At 56.3% G+C, this 21,726-nt stretch overlaps 1 protein-coding gene across 2 annotated transcripts in view; it reads left to right on the top strand.

Moving 5' to 3' along the window:
* The window catches only part of LOC135998767 (opioid-binding protein/cell adhesion molecule homolog), a 243,354-nt gene extending 221,628 nt beyond the window's left edge, over positions 1–21,726 (top strand). For both annotated transcript variants that reach the window (XM_065651984.1, XM_065651983.1), the window contains 6 exons: positions 13,050–13,282; positions 14,902–15,027; positions 15,269–15,403; positions 15,489–15,609; positions 16,085–16,236; positions 21,626–21,726. In XM_065651984.1, coding sequence (XP_065508056.1) covers positions 13,050–13,282; positions 14,902–15,027; positions 15,269–15,403; positions 15,489–15,609; positions 16,085–16,236; positions 21,626–21,726 — 868 coding nt within the window. The remainder of the gene's footprint in view (positions 1–13,049; positions 13,283–14,901; positions 15,028–15,268; positions 15,404–15,488; positions 15,610–16,084; positions 16,237–21,625) is intronic.

The raw sequence follows: 21,726 nt of genomic DNA, 5'->3' as shown, positions 1-21,726 counted from the left end.
AAACACGGGCACCGAAAGGAGAGTCCGAGAGAAGGGGTGGGAAAGAGGGAACGAGCACCTGCGTGCCTTAAAAGAACATATCGGCTTTATTTTTTTTTTCCTTTTCCTTGTCTTTTTTTACTGAAAGCAGCTGTGCCTTTTCCCAGCGCTTTTAAATGGTTGCCAAGGAAACAGAGCAAGGGAGAGTGGAAAGGTTAGATGGATATTGGACGAGGCTAATGCACTTGTTTCAACCCAGAATTGACAGGTGCTTAGGACACGGAAGGTCCCAATAACTCCTCATTTGCACAGCTCCGGCACGGAGCCTCGAGTCCCTCCCTACCGCCGTTTAATTGTGTTTTAATCATTTGCAAATTAGAATCCATCTCTATCAGGGGATCTCTAATGGTGGGTTTATGGAGCGCGGCCGCACGTTCCTCAGCCCTTGCGGGACACCGGGGATGAAATATCGGGTCCGTCGGGCCCCACCGGACCCTCCGGTCTGGCTTGAAGGGAGTTTGTCACCGGCAGAGATCCCCATGGAAAATGTGGGAATCAAAGCTCCCGTCCAGCCCTCTTCGGGTTAAAATCCAAAGATGAATGCCCCGCTATGGATTTTTGTCACCGTTGCAGCACTCGGAGGGTTGTTTCCCCCCTTCCGCTGTAGGTTTTGTTTTTCTTTCGCGTCTGTCTTGTCTAAAATAGCAGCTCCGTCTACGGAATAACCAAGGGGCCTTAAACTGGGCTGTTCAGGATGAGCGTCACATCTGGTATTTGCAAAACACAGCAAGCGATAAATAGCTACAGTGTTGTAAAGCTCGGGCTCTGGAGAGGCAAGAGTGGCTGGTGAGGCTTTTATTGCTTTTTTTGGTTATTTTTAGCATCTTCCTGGGGAGGACAGAAGGGTATCGATTTTGAAAAGCAAGCGAAACGCAACTTGTGGGCGTGAAAGTGCGGAGGGTGCGATGCTGGGGGCCGGGGGAGCCGGTGGCGCCCCCAGCCCCGTGCGCATCCATCACCTTGGAGCACAGATGGACGACAGGGCTCCGCAACAACCTCAGAGGACTTTACCCTCATCCTGACACCTTAAAATTCCTGGTTGGGACCTCCCAGGCCAGCTCGCAGCTGTGGAAGGCAGCAACAAGCCTTTTTTTTGCCGAGGCAGGGAAGGAACGGGCTGTAGTCTTTGCTCGGTGCTGCAAATAGAGCCGCTCGCCGATCCTCCTCGGCGGCGGCGTGCCGAGCCGGCCGCCCATCCATCACGGCCAAGTGACAGGTACCGGGCCAACGCGGCGCTCGTGTCCCTATTATGACATTGTCAGCGTCACCGCCGAGCGCGAGGGACTCGCGAAATGTCACTCTGGGTATCGGAACATGATGGTGCCTCAGCCACGCAGCGATTTGGGCTCTAAAGCGCTTTTCTCGCCGTCAGTCCTGGCCGGAGGGGTCTCTGCCTTTGCCTGTGGTATCTCGGCTTTGGGGTTTTTTTAGGGAAAAGTGTGATTTGGGTTGTGGTGCAAGGGGTTCTGGGGGAAGAGCAGCAGAGCAACAAGTGCTGGCAAGTCGGGACGGGTTGGTGAGGTGGAGCAGAGAGATCAAGGATGGGGAAGGAGGTGGCGAAGGAGAAATAATGGATGAGGCTTCGGTTGGGCAAGCAGGGCATTCTCAGCATATTCCAGCATAATTTAGCATCATCTGTTCTGCCTGCAGTGGGAGCTTGTTGCGGGAAAAGAAAGAAAGAGAAAAAAAAAGTATAAAGACTCCTGAAACCCACTTGATGGGATGGTTAGAGCTTGAAGTTTGTTTTTTTCCTGAGGGCGACTGTCTCCTCTCCCCGCTTCTCTCTGTAAATCAAACCGCCGGCGTCGGATCGGCGGCTCCGTCTTTCCCACGGCCGCTTCCCCGAGGCCTCCCCGAGCGCCGAGGGGACCTCACCGCCGCTCGAACGGCTTGAAGGACACGAGCGCGGGAGGCGAGAGGACAATTCATAGTGAATAATTCAGTGGTGGAATGTAAAGCTTTTGTTCTCGTCACAAATTACCGGCGAGCTGTACGGGAAGGCTTTGATCGTACAAATTCGTTTTACATCGCCTCTAAGTGCCAACAGACCCACCTCCCCGCTTAGCTGCACTTTTAATTAGAGTATTTTTGCAGGCACATCGGTGTGGTTTGGGGGTGGGCCAGACCCTGTCCGTGCCAATAATTAACCTGTCATTTAGGTGGGTGCGCTTTTAAATAGGGTCGCCTGTCCGGGTTGCACAGGAGGCTGTAAATAGGAATAAATTTGTGGCCTGAGGTTGCCAGTACCCACCCATTCCCTGCGTTTTGTGGGGTGTCCGTGCAACCCTCAATGCGTTTTGCTTTTAGGTATCAGGGGACAAGGTAGGCAGGGGACCGGGATGCTCTGGCAGGGATGCAGGCGGGGATGTTGTCAGCAATGCTCTGCCCGGACAGCGTGCAGTCGAGGTGTCCTTCCTCCTCCCCGGCAGCTCTTCTCTTGCATAATCAAGAGGCTTTTTCCACGCATCCCTCGCCCATTTGGACTGGGGAATTCAGCACAGCGGGTGCGAAGGAGGCTGGAGCCTGCCCGAAGCGAGCCACGTGAAACGAAGCCGTATCGCGCTCTGAGATCAAATTATCCTCCTCGGCTTTCGGGGAGAGGACTCGCCGCAGCCCCGCGCGAGGGCTCGCTGCCTCCTCCTCCTCCTCGTGCTTTATATCCCCGGTCCCCTGGCAGCCACTGCAAACGCTCCCTCATCAGCGCTTGCTCTCGGTGCTAATGGCCCTCTATAAATAAGCCCCAGGAACAGTGATAGAGAACAATCATAAAAGGCAGGCGCATAAATTAAAGCCGATGTTATAATAAACCAGACAAGCCCTTCTGCGAGGGTTTTATGTTTCTCCTTGAACTGGGGGCTTTGCCAGGAGAAAATGATATCTGCGCTCCCCAGCCGGGCAGAAATAGTTGGCATCACCATCCCCCTTTTTTTGGCATTACGGGTAGAAAACCGCGGGAATTTCCCAGAACATCTCTCAGCCTCCCATCCTCAGGTCCTTAGAGTGGCAACAGGATCAAGTGTCGAGGCTTCGGCCGCTCCGTGTAGGTTTTGGGTAGCTCTAAATGACGTGCGGTTCCTCTGGGTAGCCAAGATCGCATCCCGAGAAAGGTGGAAGCCGTCACGCTCGCTCCAGCGAGCCGCAGTCAGACCTCGCAGGGCCAGGGAGAGATGCTCATGTACCCAACACCAGCTTCTTGGTGCAGGCGGAGATGCACACGTGGTACCTCCCAAAGGCTGCTCCTTCCCCTTTGCCCCGAAGTGTCTGGCCGAGCGGTGAAGCAAAAACCAGCGGCTGGCACGCAGGGTTCCGTCCGAGCCTCCCGAGCGCCTCGGGAGTGCTCTGTAAGACCGCGCCGAAACTCCTGCTTCTTCTAGCGAGTTCATAGCTGTCTCTCCACATCACCTCCTAGATGGTTGAAGCCTGGCAGGGCGAGCTGGAGCGGTAGAGGGAGCTGCTGAAGTACAACTTCCCCGCTGTGAAGTCGTCCGGAGGATGCGGCAAGTCATGCCGAGGGCACAGGATGGGTCAGGGCTCTGCTTTGTGATCCACCGGGAGCAGGAGTCGGTCTCTTTGTCCTGAGACGCGCCGTGATGCTATGCAGGGGGCTTTGGCAGAGCTCGGGTCCGGGCGAGATCCCAGCAGCTCCCGAACCCCATTTGGACTCTTTGGACCTGAGCTAATGGCGCTGAGAGCGGGTAATGAAGGTGCAAACTCTCGCTCTGAGCTCTGAGCTCGCTCTAGAGCCTGCCGGCCCATGGCTTACAGTCCAGTTAACGTCTCTAAGGTGACAGGTCAGCGATGGGGAGGTGGCAGCAGGTCCCTGGTGACTTGGTAAGCTCCTGTGCGTCGAACCTCTTGCATTTTGGCTTCAGAAAGGCAGTGCTCGTCTCCACGTGTTAATGGTTTTAACAGGAGCAGGGCAGCGGGATGCGCGTCGGGCGATAGATGTCACCCCGTGCCTCTTGCAGGAGGCTGTGGGGACACCGAGGAGGAGAATTATAGATGTCTCGCTCATTATTAGAACAATTTGGCAGCAAATGTGCAGCTCTGCGGCGAATCCATGCTCAGCCACACGTGTATCTCTGTGCCACGGCTTCAGTTTGAGGGAGGAGGATGTTGTGCAGAGTTATGTGTGTCTGGGGGGATGCTCAAACGCATCCTCCCGGTTCTCGAGCATCTTCTCCCTCTGCACAGTTTGATGGAGACGCAGCACAGCCCGTGCTGGTGTGCGCAGGTGATGGGTGGGTGGATTATGTGCATGGCGTTGTGGGGAGGGCAGAGGGGAAGGAAGGGGAAAAGCAAGGCGAGGAGGGAGACAGACGCAGGCGGAAAGGGAGGGACGGGGGAGAGAGGGCGAGCGGGTCTGCTTTCAGCTCCCCGTTCCCCTGCGTGCTCCGACCCGAGCTCCCCCTCGTGTTCAGCCGCACATATTTCCATATTTCTCCGTTGCTCCTTTCCGAGTTAATGCCGGGATGTTCGATCTTTCCTGCTGCATTTGCACCCGGGGAGCTGCAGGCTCACTTTTCCCCTCATCCGAGGCATCCCTCCTTTTCCCCAGGGAAACTGCAGCATTGGAGGCACCTCTGTCCTTTCCCAATGATCATTCCTGAGCCAGATGCTCAGACGAGCTCTGGCGAGAGCCAGAAAGCCGTAGTTTTGAGCGTGCGAGGAGAGCAGTGTGCCGTAGACGTGCCCTGATGCCGCTCGGGGGGCTGCTGGGCTCCCGAGGGGCAGAGGCTCAGATGGGTTCCCTTGGATGCTGCTCATCAGCCCCTGGCTGGTCCCGCACAGGCTCGTTTTCTGCTCCATTTCCTCCCCCAGCCTGTGGATCCTTCCCTAGAGCTCTCCGCTTTCTTCTTCATCATCCCGCCCGGGATAAAATACGAGCCGAGATGGCGGCTCCCCTCGGGGACCGTCCGCCCGCATCACCTGTCGGACGGGGAGCCCGCCTGTCCTTGGGAAAAAATATGTATTTCAGGCCGGTGGGGCGCTAATTTGCAAGGCCCATTACTCAAAGGAAACAGTAAAATGGCCGTCCATAAAGCCAAGCCTTTCTCTGCACCTCCCCCTCGGTCTGAGCACCCCGCGCCAGGTATAGGCTTTGTGTCAAGCCTCAGAGCCAGAAGTGAGGATTTATCGATAGGTACCTCGACTCCGGCTTGCATTTCAATCGCGTCGCCGCCAGCCTGAAAAGAAACTCGGTGGCTTCGTGTTCTCCTCACTCCATCTCTCCGGATGGATGCTCCAGGAGAGGCGCGGGTTTACGGGGTCCCTAGGAGGGACCCTCTGGTCCTTGGGGCTGAAATAGCGACCGGCACGTGAGGCCGGGAGGGAAGGATGCAGGGAATGAGTCCGGCGCATCCCCATGGCTCGGTGCCTCAGTTTCCCTTCACGCTGGAGCTCCGGCTCGGCTTCTCCCATTCCGCCCAGTTTGCAGGGAGGGAGAAAGCCGGGTTTGGCAAGGGGCCGGACCCAAAATCGCTTTTTGGAAGGCTCGATTGCAAGCTGGCGTGGTGAGGAACCGAGAAGCCACGCTTGTCAGGGAGGGGATGCAATGAGCTCGGGAGTCAGCGTGTTTATTTTCTGTCAATATTGGCGTGCGAGGGCGTGTATAAATATTACTGGTGCGCGCGCTAGACGACACCGGCGTCTTGCTCGACGCGGGTGCAAAGTTCGACCCGGCGCTTTCGGCTGGAAGCCAATGCATATTTATGATCGATGCGATGGGTGGGAACGGGTCCCTCTCTCCATCGCCGCGGCAGATGCTCTCTCGGCGAAACAGGGGTTATTATGAAAATAAACCAAAGCATAAAGCAGGAGGGGAACCGGCCGCAGAGGAAACGCATCCCCTGCCTCAGTTTCCCCATCAGTAGCAGCGACATATAGAAGCGACGTAAGTCTTTGCCCGCCGCCCGGCCGGGAAGCGCGAAAACCTCCTTTCATTAATAAGCACAGAGTGCTCGGTTATTTTTAGATGGAAGTGCCACGTATTGATATAATATTACTGTACCTCATTTGACTTCTTTTTTCGATAGCGAGCCCCCTCTTGATCCCGTTACCTGCAGTCACAGTTGTCTGGCGATATTTTATCATCTGAATATTTCAATTAAATTACTTTAAGGGTGGAAAAAAAATAAAAAAAGGAGCCTAGGCTGAAGTTGGAAATGATCACTGTATCACTCCAACTTCCCTCCGTTCCCAGAAGGTTAATTGAAAGGCAGCCATCTTGGTGACGTTTAGACAAATGAGGATAATTATGTGTTCCCCGGCTCTTTGAGAGGTTAATTGCTTAGATGTACGAAGAGTTGAAGAACAAAGAAGGAATAAATCAGAAGCGGGGCGACGATCTGATAATGTAATTTGGGATATTCACGTACAACTCAAACAAATAAACGCCCTAATTGCAAACGAGTCGTCGGGCCCGAGGGGTCGCGGGGATCAGACGGCAGAGGGAGAGGGTCGCGGTCACCTCGCGCCCGTGACGTCTTCTTCACGTGGCGGGGCCACCACTCGGCTCCTCGGCGTCCGTCACACGGAGCATCCAGCTCTTACGCAAGGGCAAAACGGCGGGTGGAAAGCAGATTTCCTCCGGTGGGTTATTTGATTTTGCCTAGTTGTTGTTGAAATTTCTGCAAATTGGCCGTTGGATTCTGGGGCTGATGACCGACCTAGGTCGTTCGCAGATTCGGCAAGGAGAGCTTCGTGGCGTTCACCGCTCTCCATTGGCTCAATTTCTCTTGTTTTAGAGGTTGTTAGTCCTACCTAGGGGGATTTCTCATGCTATCAATTGTGGCCACACCATCTCGAAGGAAGCCAGATGTTTGGCTTTTATTTCCCCCTGGTGACTGGGGAGAGGGTGCCTCTCCAGGCCAGTTGTTGGGGAGTAGGTTTGTCTGTCTGTCAGCCCTTCCTTTGAAAGATCGGAGAAGGTTGAGCTTTTCTCGAAGGCTCGAGGCCGCGCAAATCGCTCAGCTTTCCAGCCAGGATCCAACACCGCTTCATTTTGCAGCCGTGAGGGTCAGGAAAATGGTGGTTAGTGGGGTTTTTTGTCCACCGTGAGCTTGGGGGTGAAATATCTTTATCTGGAATCTCTTTCCCACTCGGCTGGGTCTCAGGGGAAGTTTGAATTGCTGTCAAGTGAGAAAATGCCTCGCCACCCCAACGCGCGAGGAGCCTCGAGCCCCAGCTCCCGAAACGCCGGTGAGCGTTTTTTTCCGCCTATCTGTCAGGCCCGTCAGAAATTGCAGTTTAATTCCCCGTATTTGCTCTTGTATTGTGCATTAAGATACAGCGAGTTTATCCAGCAGTCCAGCTGTTTTGAAGATAATTACTACAGAACTCAACCTGATGTAAAATAATCCTCCCGGGCACGCAGCCAAGAGACTTATCCTCCCAAGACTGAAACCTCTCCATTACCCTGGAGAGCTGCAGGGAGAGGAGCGGGCGTCTCATGACAAATATATTTTTGGTGGGATTTAACGGGAGGTCGGGCGAAGAGCTTTGCCTCCCCCCAGCTCTTATCGGGGAGGGCAGCGCGGCCGGACAGACCGACCCAGAGCGTGAGGACCGTGCGCGATGGAGACCTGGCCGGATTTCCATCCAAAGTGCCCCGTGCGCTCGGGGTCCGTTCTCGCCGCCAGCCGTAAACCCCGCGTTTCGTCTGCTCCCGTTGATTGAAGCACACTAGAAATCAGCCGCGGCGCAGGTGCCGCATTGTTAGAGATGGGAGCTGATTGAGTTCGTACGCGGGCGCTGATTGAGGCGGGGGCCGTGCAGGCGTGCCGTGAGCGGGGGTTTATGCAGAATCACGTCCCTCGGACGGTGGAGGTGGCGTCTGTCGTTGGGTCTTCTTCCCTGAAGGGACATCGAGCAGAGCCGTGGTCCAGGGTAGAGGGGACAAGATGGCTCTGTTGGCGTGACCTAGGACGGGTGGCAATGCCGTGATGGTAACTGGTGGATGTTGGTGGTTTCTTTGGAGAGGAACTGGACAGATGTCCCAGCCTTCCCCTAACTGCAGGATGGCCATGAGAAAGGTGGAAATAGGTGCCCGGCCGTGTCAGGGACCTGATTTTGGGGAAAGAGCGCAATCCCTTAGGCACCATTCGGGGCAAGAAAAGATGCCTCGCAGCACTTCTTCCCCCGTTTGTGGTTTTGCCGGTCCGGCTGCCCCCACCCGCTGCCTTCATCTCCATCCCTCTGCGGCAGAGCAGGTGCGGCCGGCAGCATCGACCAGCTCTGACGTGAGCATTTCAGCGCCACCTGCGCCATAAACATCCCCATTGATTTGCTCTATTCACGGGCTTCTCGCTCTATTCTTTTTACTGCCGCCTCGTATTTCCTTCTGATGATTTCTCTTAAGCTAATAAGAGCCATAGGCGCAAAGGCCAACGCCTTCCGACCTTTTGCGCTGCCGCTGAGGGTTTCCGAGCGGACGCCGACCATCAGGAGACGGATGAGTTCTCGTGTCAGAAACAAGGGAGTCCTGGTGGGAAAAGCAAGCGGAGCAGAGCATCGTCTCTGCACCCTTTCCCGGCCGATGATGCTGTCAGGGCGGTGTCTGTCCCCGAAAGCTGAATGGAAAAGCGATGAGGAGTGATAGAAGGGCTTGAGGAAGGCGAGGGAAAGCCTAGCTCGCTTTATCAGAGCCGACCGTGGTTTCTGGATGTGCTTGACATGGGGCATTAATTCAGAAAATCCCAAGAACGGCTCTGGGGAGAAGCTGCGGTGACCGAGCGGCAGCCTGGCCGCTCGTCCCTTCCCTGTGCAAACCAGGACCTGTTTCTATCTCCCCATCTTGAGCTTTGCATCCCGTGGGGTGTCGCAGAGGCCACCCAAAGCCCTGCAAATGCCAGGCGAAAGCATTCGGGGGCGATTCGGACGCCTCGGGGGCTGCAGGGCGAGCGCGAAGTCTCGCCTGGCGACGCCTCGCGCAGACAGCTCCCGCCTCCCTCATCATCTCGTCATTAGTCTCGTGTCTGGGAGCCGCAGTCACGGACCAAAACACCATTAAACTATCTGTAATGGAGCAACTCGACAGCCCCTGCCCTCGCAGGCTTATTATCCATGCAGATGGAGATTTTATATTTAGCAGCCTCGAATGGATCACTTCGGGGTTTGATTTTTCACAGGGACCAGTTGCTATTCTGGTGCTAGGTAGCGGGCGGGCAAACTCGCTCCAAAAGGGAACGGGGTGGGTAGAAACCCACCTCGAGAAGCCCTGAGGCTCTGGGGAGGGCAGGAAGATGCCGTAGCCCTCTGAGGAGCTTAAGATGCCAAACGCCACATCCCAGGTCCCCTCTGTCCTCGAGACTCCGGGACGGGGTGGGTACCCCGCGAGGCCATGCATCCCGCATCCCCATACCCGTTGATGCCATCGTACCCGCAGATGCCATCGTACCCGCGGCTACGTGGTGGTTTACATTGTCGGGAGAGGATTAGAGGAGCCGCGTCGTCACAGCCTGCTTGTAATTTGCATCTTTAACGAAGCGGGAGCCCAGCCAGGTTCTGTTCTTTTGTGTTGACTTGTGAGGAAGGGTGTTTATTGCCAATGATTACAAATAAATCTCCTCTGCCTTTGCTCCAGCTGCCCGAAACGAAAGGCGTTCGGAGGCCGTTCGTTCCGTAGCCAGGGTGGGTACCAAAAGCAGAGAATTCCATTAGAAGTCCTGGGCGGTTGTCATTAACAATTGTTTTTGAAATAGAAGGGTGCCGGGTGTGTGTTACGTCCTCGAGACAGCTACTTAGGGTTGGAAATTTCCCAGGGCGAAGCGGCACCCCGTCCCCATCGAGGGACTCGCCTCACCCAGGCGAATCATTTTGGCCGCCGAAAAGCAGGTCAGCAGCCAGTTTGCGACTGCTGTCGGCATCTCCATTTGTCATCGCGACGAGACGTGTTGCCTACAGGCGAGGAAAGCGGTTTGTGGTTGAAGGGCTGTAGAAGTGTGTTAGAGTGTGTTTGGTTGAATAAGGAAGTGGGATGGTGTATGGTCGATCCGAAGAGGAGCATTTCCCCCGAGACGGTCAGCCAGGGACCAGCGGTTGCCCGGACCGCTCGGGATGCGCGTCACCACTTCGGGGTCCCAAGCATCCCATACTTCGCACACACAGAGAAGGGTTTGCAAGTCTCGCTTCATTACAGGTCTTTCCGTGCCGTTTATCCCTCCAAAATAGAGTCATAAAAAAGTGGTTGCTGGCCCTTTGCATGTTTTCCCCTCACCATGGGGCAGAAGTCGAGGGCAGCCTCAGCATCACACCCGGCGTGTGGCCCCAGGCTCGGACAGGTCAGCAGCTCAGGAAAGGTCCATGCCATGGACCGGGAGAGGTGGGGGACAATGTGACATCCCATAGTAGGAGACAGTGACAATGACACTGACAGTGTCATTGATGGGGCGCATGCAGGACCCCGCCGTGGCAGCGACGCGGGGGTCTCCACTAATAGGTCCAAGAGGAGGGAGATGCGCATCGGCGCATCGGCGGAGTTATCTGTATTGTTGGCACTAAGTGGAAAAAATCCCATGGAAACCTGAAAATTAGCATTTAAGGATGAGGGATTGGGGCAATTAGCGGGGAAGCGTCACGGCGCCACCGGCTCCCTCTCTCCTGCATCTTTTCTCATCGCCACGTTCGGGTTCATCGCCCTGGGCTCCGGCAGAGCCAGGGGATCGATAGGGGTCTCTGGAGGTGGTGGCTTTCGGAGACCTCGTGTTTCATTGTGAGCATCACAGGGACTAGACAGCGCAGGTTCGGGCTGATTCCTCCCGCCTTCCCCACGGGTTTTTTCCCCCGTGAACCGTGGAGCTGGGAGGAGTCGATTTCCCTCCCGTCTGACAGGCACTTTATTTGCTTTCGTCCCTTCCGGACTCGCAAGGCAGGGTTTATTCTGGAGATGGATACGGCGCCTTCAGGAGACCGTTAATGGGGGTTTGTCTTTGTTCTTAATTAGATCCCTTCAAGGGACAACCTCCCGGCCCACTTTGTTATCCAGCTTTGTCAGAGCTTGTCGGCTTTATCTAAACATTTTGCAGAAGTGTCCTTACCTGTTTGCTTACTGGAGACATTATCATAATCCTGGTCCACTGGAAATAGGTAGCAAAGAGGTCTCAGTAGATGAGTCTTGGCGTTGCTTTTGCCCATTTGCTCTGACCGGTTTTGAGGGTAGAACCAGTCACCAGGCAGTAGGGGCAAGGGGGTGCAACGCGCTTCTCACACTTTGTCGTGTGTAAATGTCCCTGATGTTAACGGGCATGCACGTACATAGGTGCAGCCGCAGCTTCGAGCCAAAAATCAGAGCTGTAAACCCAGAAAGAGCTGCTCTGGCTCTCAGGGGTCCCAGACCAACCCCAAATCTCCCCGGGATGCGCCGCCAAGACGCAGCAGCCGAATCTGGGCGGCGGCGGCACGAGCTCCTCATCCCTGTCACTTCCAACCCTCATCCTCGGTCTTCAGCCCTAATGAGGGGACCCGAGAGTACCTCGCAGGGCCGTAGTCTAGATATTTATACGAGCGCAGACATGCAAGTTGTCTGTTTTACATATTGCTGCCCTGATTTCTCAGCGCGCGCAATGAATAATTTACAGAAGCTGCATGTAAGTATCTCTTTATTATTCATTATAATGAAGTGAGACAGCAGTAATAGTCCACTAGACCGGAATCCCCCAGGGCCCGACTCTACTCGGCCATGCTCAGCTCTCCCCCAGTTAATTCGAGCGAAGGGAGGGCTCGGCTTCCTGACGAGGATGCCGCTGTTGTTTGGCACGAGGCTGCCGTGGTCCGACGGAGCCCAGCCGGCACCGCCAGGGTACTGGGGCACGTCGGGCTCCCGGCACGCCGGTGTCGCCGCGGCGGGCGTGGGGACCATCCGTCTTCGCACCCGGTGGAGGCATACGGCGCCTGCAAGGGGAAAATCACTCGTTAGCGGGAGGATGTACGGCTCGTTCCCTGAACCGCGCGCCCGGAGGGAGCCTCAAACGCGCCGAGCATCGCCCCGTCCCTCCGCCCGATTAATAATCTCGAGTGAGGTGAGGCTGTGCAGTGCCAGCAAGGGAGAAATATAACACTCCCAAATCCTCTGCAGGAGAGATACAGTGCAGGGAATAAGGACAGGGACAGACCTGCAGGCCCTCTCTGAATTTACAGGCGTGCAAAGAGGGACTCACACAAGTGTTTTGATTGACTGTAGCTGTCTTTTTTCTAAGACTTTTGGCTCACAAAGCGGCAGAGAGCAGTGGCTGCCGGCACAAGCTCACACCTGGCTCGGTCTTTTTGTTTTGCTGTAACGCCGAGAGACAGATCTTCTCCTGCGGTCCTCGGGCGAGAAAGGCAAAGCTCCCGAGAGACCCGGGGCTCTTAATTTAGCCAACCGCTTGGCGGTTCGTCCGCGGGCACGGCGGTGGCGGCAGAGAAGGCCAGAAGTAAACAGGTTGAGAAAAATCTATCATATTGAATGGAGAAGCCGTGTTCTCCGAGAACATTTTAATTCCCTCCCCACTGTCTATTCTTTGCCGAGCGTAAGTCAGCGCCGTGGACCGGAGCGTCTCAGAGCGGGAGGGCGCGAGCCAGGCAGGAAATAAATAATGGGAACGGCTGCATCGTGTTTCCTAGGCACTCGTAGGATTTACAGGGGCTTATCTGAACGTCGCCTTCTCTTCCCCGCGTGCCGGCTTCGCCATCTCCGGCCGTTTTTCCTCTTCCCTTCTCCTCGCGCTGGCGCCGCGGCCCCCGGGTCTCGGTGGTGGGCGCATCCGTCACCCCGGGGACAGCTCGAGGGCCACATCATCGAGCCGAACTGTCAGCAAATTTGACAGCTTCATTTGAAATTCACCGTGTGCAGCGAGGGCGATGGGGGGACGGCAGAGGCGGGCGAGCGCGGGGCGATGTGGAAAGTCCGTGAGGCTCAGGGAGGGCAAATGCAACGGTTTTATTTGCTGTGGATCTCGTGGAACTTTCTGTTTGTACAAAATCTGGTGTGGCGGCAGGCCCGCACATCCGACCGTCCGTCTCTTCCCTGGCAGGTGTACCGTGGACGACAGGGTGACTCGTGTGGCCTGGTTGAACCGCAGTACCATCCTGTATGCCGGCAACGACAAGTGGTCGATAGACAACCGCGTGGTCATCCTCTCCAACACCAAGACCCAGTACAGCATCAAGATCCACAACGTGGACATCTACGATGAGGGCCCCTACACGTGCTCCGTGCAGACAGACAATCACCCCAAGACCTCGCGGGTCCATCTCATCGTGCAAGGTAGGTCTTGTCATACTCTCGCCAAGGTGACCGATACGGATAGGTGTCTGGATTCGGGAAGAGTTTGGATGACCTCATGGCGATGTAGAGGTAGGGATGAGATGAACAATAGTGGCCTTGGGGCGCAGACAAACGTCTGCTGTGCCAGAGAGGAGACGTCCTCGCGTCGTCTCAGCTTTGCCACTTTGTATGGTCCTCGTGTGGGGCAGAGGACACTAGGGAACTGGAATCGGAGCGGGCATCCCGCACCTTGTCTTTGCTTGGCTATTTCCGCCATGAACGTGACCCATCCCTGCCACCAGGCACCCACGTCGCTCATTTTGTTGTTTTGAGGAGTCATTAGCGATGTCCTTGGGCACACAACTGAAGATGCCTCGTATGTCTGAGGGACATGGTTTAGTGTTAGGTTATGGTTGGACTCGATGATCCTGAGGGTCTCTTCCAACTGGAGTGATTCTATGAATCTGTGATTTTGGCACGGGGCTTAGTAGGAGAAGTTGTAGGCGTAGCCGATGCCATCTGGTTTCAAAGCAGCATTCCCCAGGCCGCTCCGACTGGGGGATCCAGGTCAGAGGCGGCCGTACCCCTCGGACGAGCCCCGCTTTCGGATCCTTGCAGTTTCGCGCTGGCTACCGGCTTTTGTCTGGTCTCTAGATTAATTTTTCAGAGGAAGTGTTAGTTCAGGTTAGATAAAGATAATGAAAGTTTCCTAATCCTCTTAAAGAAGATTTATCTGGCCGAGTAGAAAGCTCTCGGAATACAATAAAGCGTGTATAAAACCGGGACCTAATCTCTCCTTTAATTTCAAACAGCTGATGGGTATTGATTTTGCAATGAGGAAATCTGTAAAATTTCTCGGCCCCGACACGTCTCAGAGAAGCCCCCAAGGTAGACAGGTAGTTCCATGTCCTTCTCACGTGGACGGGGCAAGGTTCGATCCCCACCACCCATCCGAGGGGATTTTCCGCCCAACGCCGTCAGGATACTTTACCTGTGAAGAATCCAAGTGCCCTTGAGCTACCGTCCCGGTCAGCCTGTGTGGTGGGATCTATAGAAATGTAATCAAAGTTGTCAGACGTTCCTCTGCAAGTCCCGGTAACCTGATAGGCAACGATTACCATCGCGGCAGGGCACAGAGGCATCCGGCGGGGTCCCCACGCTCTCCAGGTCCACGCCAGCTCTTAAGGTCATTTTGGATCAGATAACAAAGGGCAGCAGCATCTGAGGTTGTAGGCAGGGCAGGGGATATTGATGGTTGTCAGGATGGCTAGGTTATTTATGAGATGGGGTATTTGGGGATGGAGTAAGGTAAATTACTGTTGCCGGTATTGCAGGAAGCAGACACTCATGAATTTAAGCAGCTTTAATAGAGATGCTGAAACATGAGCCTTGTCGTGGACTGTAAGGAGAGTTGGCGATCAGGGTATTGAGACGATCCTTTAGCTCCACAAGTGGCCGGTCAGGAATCGGGGGGTCGGCGAACGGACAGGGCGAGGGGGAGGATGGCATCACGTGGCGACGGGGCGGGTTTCAAGCCAGGGGCTTCCCGGCGGCGTGGCGAGGCGGGCAGGCGAGCCCGCATGCTGACCTTGGCTTTTTGTCTCCTTTGTGTCTTACAGTTCCCCCCCAGATTGTCAACATCTCCTCAGACGTCACGGTGAACGAGGGCAGCAGCGTCACCCTCATGTGCCTGGCATTCGGGAGACCAGAGCCCACCGTCACGTGGCGGCACCTGTCTGGGAAAGGTGGGAGCCCAGCGGGGTCGTCCGTGTCCAAGGAAGGGTCTTGCCTGGTGCTCGTGGGACGTACAGCAGTCCCTAATGAGGGGGTCGGCGTGTCATGGAGGCAGCTCGTGTCTGAGATGGAGGGTGGAGTTTCTGTTCCTTTGGTTTGTCCACGGTGGGAGAGCGAGGATGCTTCTTAGGCGTCGGTGCAAATTTCCCAGAGGGTAGGGCGGCAGCGCCGTGGTTTTGGGATGTTTTGTAGGACAGGGTTTCGTGAGCGAGGACGAGTACCTGGAGATCACAGGCATCACGCGGGAGCAGTCCGGGGAGTACGAGTGCAGCGCCGTCAATGATGTGGCCGTCCCGGACGTGCGGAAAGTCAAAGTGACCGTCAACTGTGAGTGCCGGGGAGCGGGGAGGGGGAGTCACGGCGGGGCGGGCGGGCACGGAGCCCAGCCTGACGGGGCGCGGCGTCCCCACAGACCCACCGTACATCTCCAACGCCAAGAACACGGGCGCCTCAGTGGGCCAGAAGGGCATCCTGCAGTGCGAGGCCTCGGCCGTGCCGGTGGCGGAGTTCCAGTGGTTCAAGGAGGACACCAGGTGAGGGGCCGCGGTGGCGGGGGTCAGAGGGCGGCCCAGAGGATGTAGGGCGACCGCAGGACCCTCGAGGTCAGAGGAAGACAAGGTGGGGAGGCGCAGGGGGTTGGCCAGGCACGTAACACTCAGGCAGGTTGGGATCCAGTCGTTTTGGTTGGGGGCGAGAGCTGGGTTCAGGGCCAAAGCGTCCCCAGGGTCATCTCTCCAGGGGACGGCGTCAGCGGCTTTAGGGGTGGGTGGTTCGGACAGCCACGTCGCTCCGGCCGCAGGACAGGTTTTGGGATGGAGAGCGCAGGTTGCTGTTTCGTAGCGGAGTAGCATGAAGGGCTTGGCTTTGGCGGGACGTGGGGAGTCAGATGGGGAACACGAGGCCACACAGCGGCCAATGCCACGGTGGGGGTCGTTTGGAGAGGTAACACACAACGTCACAGTGCGACAGCGTGGCACATGGAGCATCGTCCTCTGCATTCGTCCGCAGGTTAGCGAACGGGCTGGAGGGCGTGCGGATCGAGAGCAAGGGCCGCCTGTCAACGCTGACCTTCTTCAACGTCTCGGAGAAGGACTACGGCAACTACACGTGTGTGGCCACGAACAAGCTGGGCAACACCAACGCCAGCATCATCCTGTACGGTAGGTGCACTGGTTTTTTTGCAGCAAAGTACAACGGGGGTGATCAGGGTGAAGATGTTGGAGGCAAAGAAGAGGAGGAGGAGGAGGAGGAGGAGGAGGAGGAAGAGGAGGAGGAGGAGGAGGAAGAAGAGGAGGCTGCCGCCAGGCGCACGGGCAGTTAGGGACGGAGAGACTGAGCAGAACCGCTCGCATGTCACGTTACCAGCCTGTGAAGCTGTGGAATGTCAGGAGCTCCAAGCTGCGACATCCTGCGGAGAGGACACATCAGATGAAGATATCCACATCGCCCTGAGCGGGCACTCACAAACAGGCGGCGGGCCGGGTGCGTGGCGGGCCACGGGTGTCGGGGCTTCCGCAGCGGTGTCAGGCAATGGTCGGCGCTTCCCAGACGAGGCTCCCGGTGAGCCGCGGCGCCGCTGGAGTCCAGGGCCGAAGAGGGGGCCCACTCCAGGTGAGCACGCGTTTTGTCCATGTGGTGTGGGTTGTGTTTCTTGGTGTTGTATCGGCAGGATTAGCAGCAGTTGTTGTGGCGTTTTGGCAGCGGCAGGACATGCCATGTAGTTGTTGAAGGTCAGCGCAGAGGAGTTGAGCGTCAGGCATCCACGGCGGTGAGTTGGTGCGGGTGGGAAGATGTGGAAGGGCCAGTGTATCACGCAGCGTTTTTTTGCGGATGATTATGTGCCGCGGTGGCACGTTTCTACCGTGCATCCCATGGCATTAGGCAAGGCAAACCGGGACTTCTCGGACCGAGAACGGCCGGCAGGAGCCAGCCGTCCTCAGGTGGGAGACCGGCCAGAGACAGAGGAGGGAACGGAGTCGGACTGCAGGAGAGCTCGTTAGCACAATCAGAGGGTCTGTGCCATCATAAGCTTAGCATTCGGGAGGATGTACAGCACGTGCAAAGTGTAGCCCTGCAGCAGGACGCTGTCTCCCGCTTTGTGGCTATTGTGGCAATGTTAAATCTTGGCGTGCGATGGCGATAGGGAAGCCAGGCCTGACGCAACCACTGGTATCCAGACCCGTGTACCCCTGGGAAGAAGCGCCTTTGGGGAGGAGTGTACGGTAACGCTGTCACAAGACAGCGGCAGTGCAGAAGGGCAGTAGTCGTGCAGGCGGCTTCATCGGCAGCGCGGCCGGAGGTCGAGGGCGGCAACGCCGCCACCGTCGTCCACTGCGACCGGGCAGCACCCGGAGCAGCGCGTTAGTTCTGGGGTTCTCGGCGTAGAAAAGACAGGGACCCATCAGAAGGGCTCCAGAGGACGGCCACAGAGATGATGGGAGGGGTGGAAGTCCTCTCGTGGTAGGACAGGCCAAGCGAGTAGGGGTTGTAGAGCTGGGCTAAGAGAAGGATCCAGGGAGAACTTTTTGGACTCTTTCAGTACTGTAAAGGGGCCTGTAGGAAAGATAGGTACTGTTTTTCTTTGTGGGGCCTGTTCCAGCAGGAAAAGGGCACAGTGTTAGGACCTAAAGGAGGGGAGGTTAAGGCTAGATCAGAGGAAGACATTTGTGACAATGTGGGCGTTGTTACAGTGGCCAATGTTGTTCAGAGAGGTGAGAGATGCCCACTTCTCGGAATCATCGAAGGTCAGGCGAGACGGGGCTCCGAGCGGGCAGAACGCGCGCCCAATGTCCTCGCTCTTTGCTCAGTGGGGGTCTGACCCGAAGACCCTCGAAGGTCTCCTGTGACTCAAGGTGTGAAGGTAGGAAGGTATAGGGTCTTTGCATACATCGTTAGCGGGGGCGTGCTCTACTATGGTGGGGCGGTAACGCCGGTCAGCCCGACAAGAGGAGATGAGGGTGAGACGTGACAGTGGGTAACCCTTAGGTATGTGTTGTTTTGTTGTGGGGGGAGAAGCGACCCAGGTTCACAGGTCCCCTTTGGTCGGAAAACAGTGCACACAGTACTGAAGGTCCCCAAGCAGAAGGGTTTTATTCTGCAGGTTGGCCCAAAAGGTATTTGATTAGGTGGCAGAAGGATTTATGTTATCGTAGGGTCACTTGGATAAACATTAGAAGTTTGCAGCATATGCGAGGCTGTAAATCTTATGTTACTATGCTACATCTAAAAACGAAAGCGAAAAGATAGAAGTATGGGAAAGAAAGCAAAGAGAGAAAAATTTCAGCATCCTTATGGCTCCGCAGTCTCGGATCCAGCGACACGCGGCGTCCTCGGGTGTCTCGTTCGGTTCACGCAGCGAGACCGGCAGGCAGAGCGGTCCTCAGGACGGCGGGCGGGCGCCGCCAATGCTCGCACAAGGTGGGCCCTTATAGCCCTCCGGGTCGCCCACTCGTGTGACTTTTGGTCTTTTGTGGAGGTGTTATTGTGAAAGAAAGAAAAGTCTGGGGCAAGCGGTGATTGCAAAAGATCGACAAGTGTCGGGCCATGTTGAAGGGTCTCAGCTTTTCCCTTTGTGCCGTGCCGGATGTATCAGAAGGTGGAGCCGCACGCCTTCTGGCACATCTGCCATCACCCGTATCGGCCAGCTGGCCTGGTCTGTGGCTCATTAGTTTGTCATCGATATGTAAATTGCAATCCACCCTATACTGAATGTATCATCTCTGGTGGCTGGAGGAACTGGTTTTGCCACAATATTTTGGCCATTATTCTAATTGGTATTTGACATGCGTGAGCAAGGAAGTATTGATGAAGGGTATCTTTTAATAGCAGACTAAGGTCCCTAGTGAGGTAGTAGACATGACACTTGTAGAGACATGAGAGGTCTGGTTGCATGAGGTCGTGAGACGTGAATATGAGTCATTGTATTGCCGGGAGATCAGTACAGATGACTTTTGAAGGGCCCCGTCAAGTCCAAGTGTGTGATTATCGTAAGATTCTAGGCACTCTTAAGTCAGCGAGGATATGAACATCGGCACCGGGAGACAGGGCGCGCAGCAGGGGCGCCGTTCGGGAGAGCGGCGGAGGCGAGTTGTCATAACTCGGCACGGAGGGTGGCGTCGTGCCTTGGTGTTCACCGGGCAGCGCCGGGTGCCCGTTGCGGTTCGTTGGCGCGGCACCTCGGAGAGCCAGGCGTGGGAGGCATCTCCCTCACAGTGTTGAGGATGGGGAGGCTGCTCGTGGGGACAGTGGAGCATTTGTAGCCAGTGAGGGGCACTAGGGGGGTGACAATCGGGCGTGGAGATCCAGGGGGGACGTGGCATCTTTTGTAAGGGAGCGAGATGGTCATAAGGCAGAACGAATTGGGATGCATGCGTTTATTAGAAGGGCGGTGGTTAGCAGGTCGAGAGAGGTTCTCCTCCCCCTCTACTCTGCCCTGGTGAGGCCGCATCTGGAATATTGAGTCCAGTTCTGGGTCCCTCAGGTCCAGCAGGACAGGGAACTGCTGGAGAGAGTCCAGCGCAGCCACCAAGATGCTGAAGGGAGTGGAGCATCTCCCGTGTGAGGAAAGGCTGAGGAGCTGGGGCTCTGAGCTGGAGAAGAGGAGACTGAGGGCTGACCTCATTCGTGGGGATCAATATGGAAAGGGGGAGTGTCAGGAGGATGGAGCCAGGCTCTTCTGGGTGACAGCCAGTGACAGGACAAGGGGCAATGGGTGCAAACTGGAACACAGGAGGTTCCACTTAAAGATGAGATGAAAATTCTTGAGGTTGTGGAGTCTCCTTCTCTGCAGACATTCAAAACCCGCCTGGACACCTTCCCGTGTAACCTCATCCGGGTGTTCCTGCTCTGGCAGGGGGATCAGGCTGGGTGATCTTTCGAGGTCCCTTCCAGTCCCTGACATTCTGTGATTCTGTGACAGAGGCTGTGGGAGCTGACTTGCGCCCGCTCTCTCCTCTGATACCTCTCTCGGGTGGCCTCCGCGTCCTATTCCGACGGGCGCCCTTGTTCTCCCAACTACCCTAACCTTTGCAAATAAACAGCCTTCGTCCGACAAAACGCGACAAACCTCCGCTCCGCACGCATACCCCGAGAGCTGTGCATCTGTGTCCTCCCCCTCGTCCGGACCAAACGACGACGACCCCCCTGCGCCGCAACTCCGAAACCGCCCCTCGTACCTCGGGCTCCTCGCGTTCCCGCGACACCGTCTCCCTCGTGCGAGAGCCTGGAGTGCCGTGGGCCGTTCCTGCCGCTCCCGAGCGCCGAGGTCTCCCGTCTGCTCTGGTCCCGGTGGCTCTCTCTCCGCTGCTGGCCTCTCGATGCATAGTTGGGCCATAGTGACGCCCACACCCGTGCACTGTGACCCGCGGCCGGCATGTGCACCCAGCCTCTGCCCGTGATGTGTCTGTGTTGCTCCATGGCACGTGTCTGTTGTTCTATGACATCTCCATTGCTCTATGGCATATCTTTGTAGCTCTATGACATGTCTCTGCCTCTCCATGCCATGTCGCGGCTGGTCCATGGCTCCGTCGTTCCTGCCTCCTCACCAACCCTAAAAACGCTGGCCTGCGCACCGGCTGCCTCCCGTGATGCACGTCCTGGCCGCTTTCCTCACCTATTGCCCTGTAAAAAATGTCCCGCTGTGCCGCTTCACCGCTGCTGCCATGGCCGACCTGAATGCCTGCAAGTCACAAAGCAGCCCTGTATTAGGACCCGCCTATCATAGATTCATATTTTCATAAAATATTTTGGGTTCCAAGGAACCTTCCTAGCCCATCTAGTGTGACACCCCTGCCGTAAGCAGAGTCATTTTCAACTACTTCTTGTTGCTACCTCTTGTTGCCCCGTCCTGCCCTGCCTTTACTGTTTCCAGAGATGGAGCGCTCGCTGCCTTTCTGAGCGTCCTCTACCTGTATTTTCCCACCCTCATTGTAAACGTTTCCTTCACTATGTCTACGCTTGGAACGCGCTTGTCTCCTGCCTCTCTCAGCAGAGTCGAACAATGAGTCTCCGTGACGCTCTCTCCCTCGCAACGCTTCTCGTCCTCTACCGACGACCGACCCGCGACACACACCGTGCAACTAAAATACTTACTCAACTAACTCCTCTGCCCCGAACGGAAAACCATTGAGGTGTGAGGTACCTATGGTGCCCCTCCCTGACTTGGAGGCAACCGGGATCCTACAACAAGAATGGCCATCTCCGAGTAGAGTAGTGCCGGCTGCTGCCTACCTGTCAGCACTAGCTCCTCTAACAAGGGCTTCACCTCCTCCAAAAATCCTTCCTTCTCCTCTCCTCCTTGAGAACTCCTCCGCCATGTGCCGACAACAACGCCTGCAATGCTCTCCTTAAAACAGAAAAATCTCCCACTCCTGAGAGGGCATTTCACAAACCGTGCCACCCCAGGGGGTGACTGGCAGGAGGGGTGGGAGGTGAAAGGGGCTGGGAACTGGGAGGATGCTGCAAAAGTCATGTCCCTTTGCTCAAACACATCCCCTCAGCTCTAGCCTTGACACTGACCCTTGTCTTCCTCTTTTTCTCTCCCCTCTGCAGGGCCCGGAGCGGTGCACGACGGCGGCAACGCGGCGTCCCGGGCGGCCGCCGGCCTCTGCCTCTGGGCCGCCCTCCTCGCTCGCCTCCTCCTCGACTTTTGA

This window comes from Caloenas nicobarica, chromosome 26 (genome assembly GCF_036013445.1).
Source record: "Caloenas nicobarica isolate bCalNic1 chromosome 26, bCalNic1.hap1, whole genome shotgun sequence".
In the NCBI taxonomy this organism is placed as follows: Eukaryota; Metazoa; Chordata; class Aves; order Columbiformes; family Columbidae; genus Caloenas; species Caloenas nicobarica.
This window is presented reverse-complemented; position numbering and strand designations above follow the sequence as displayed.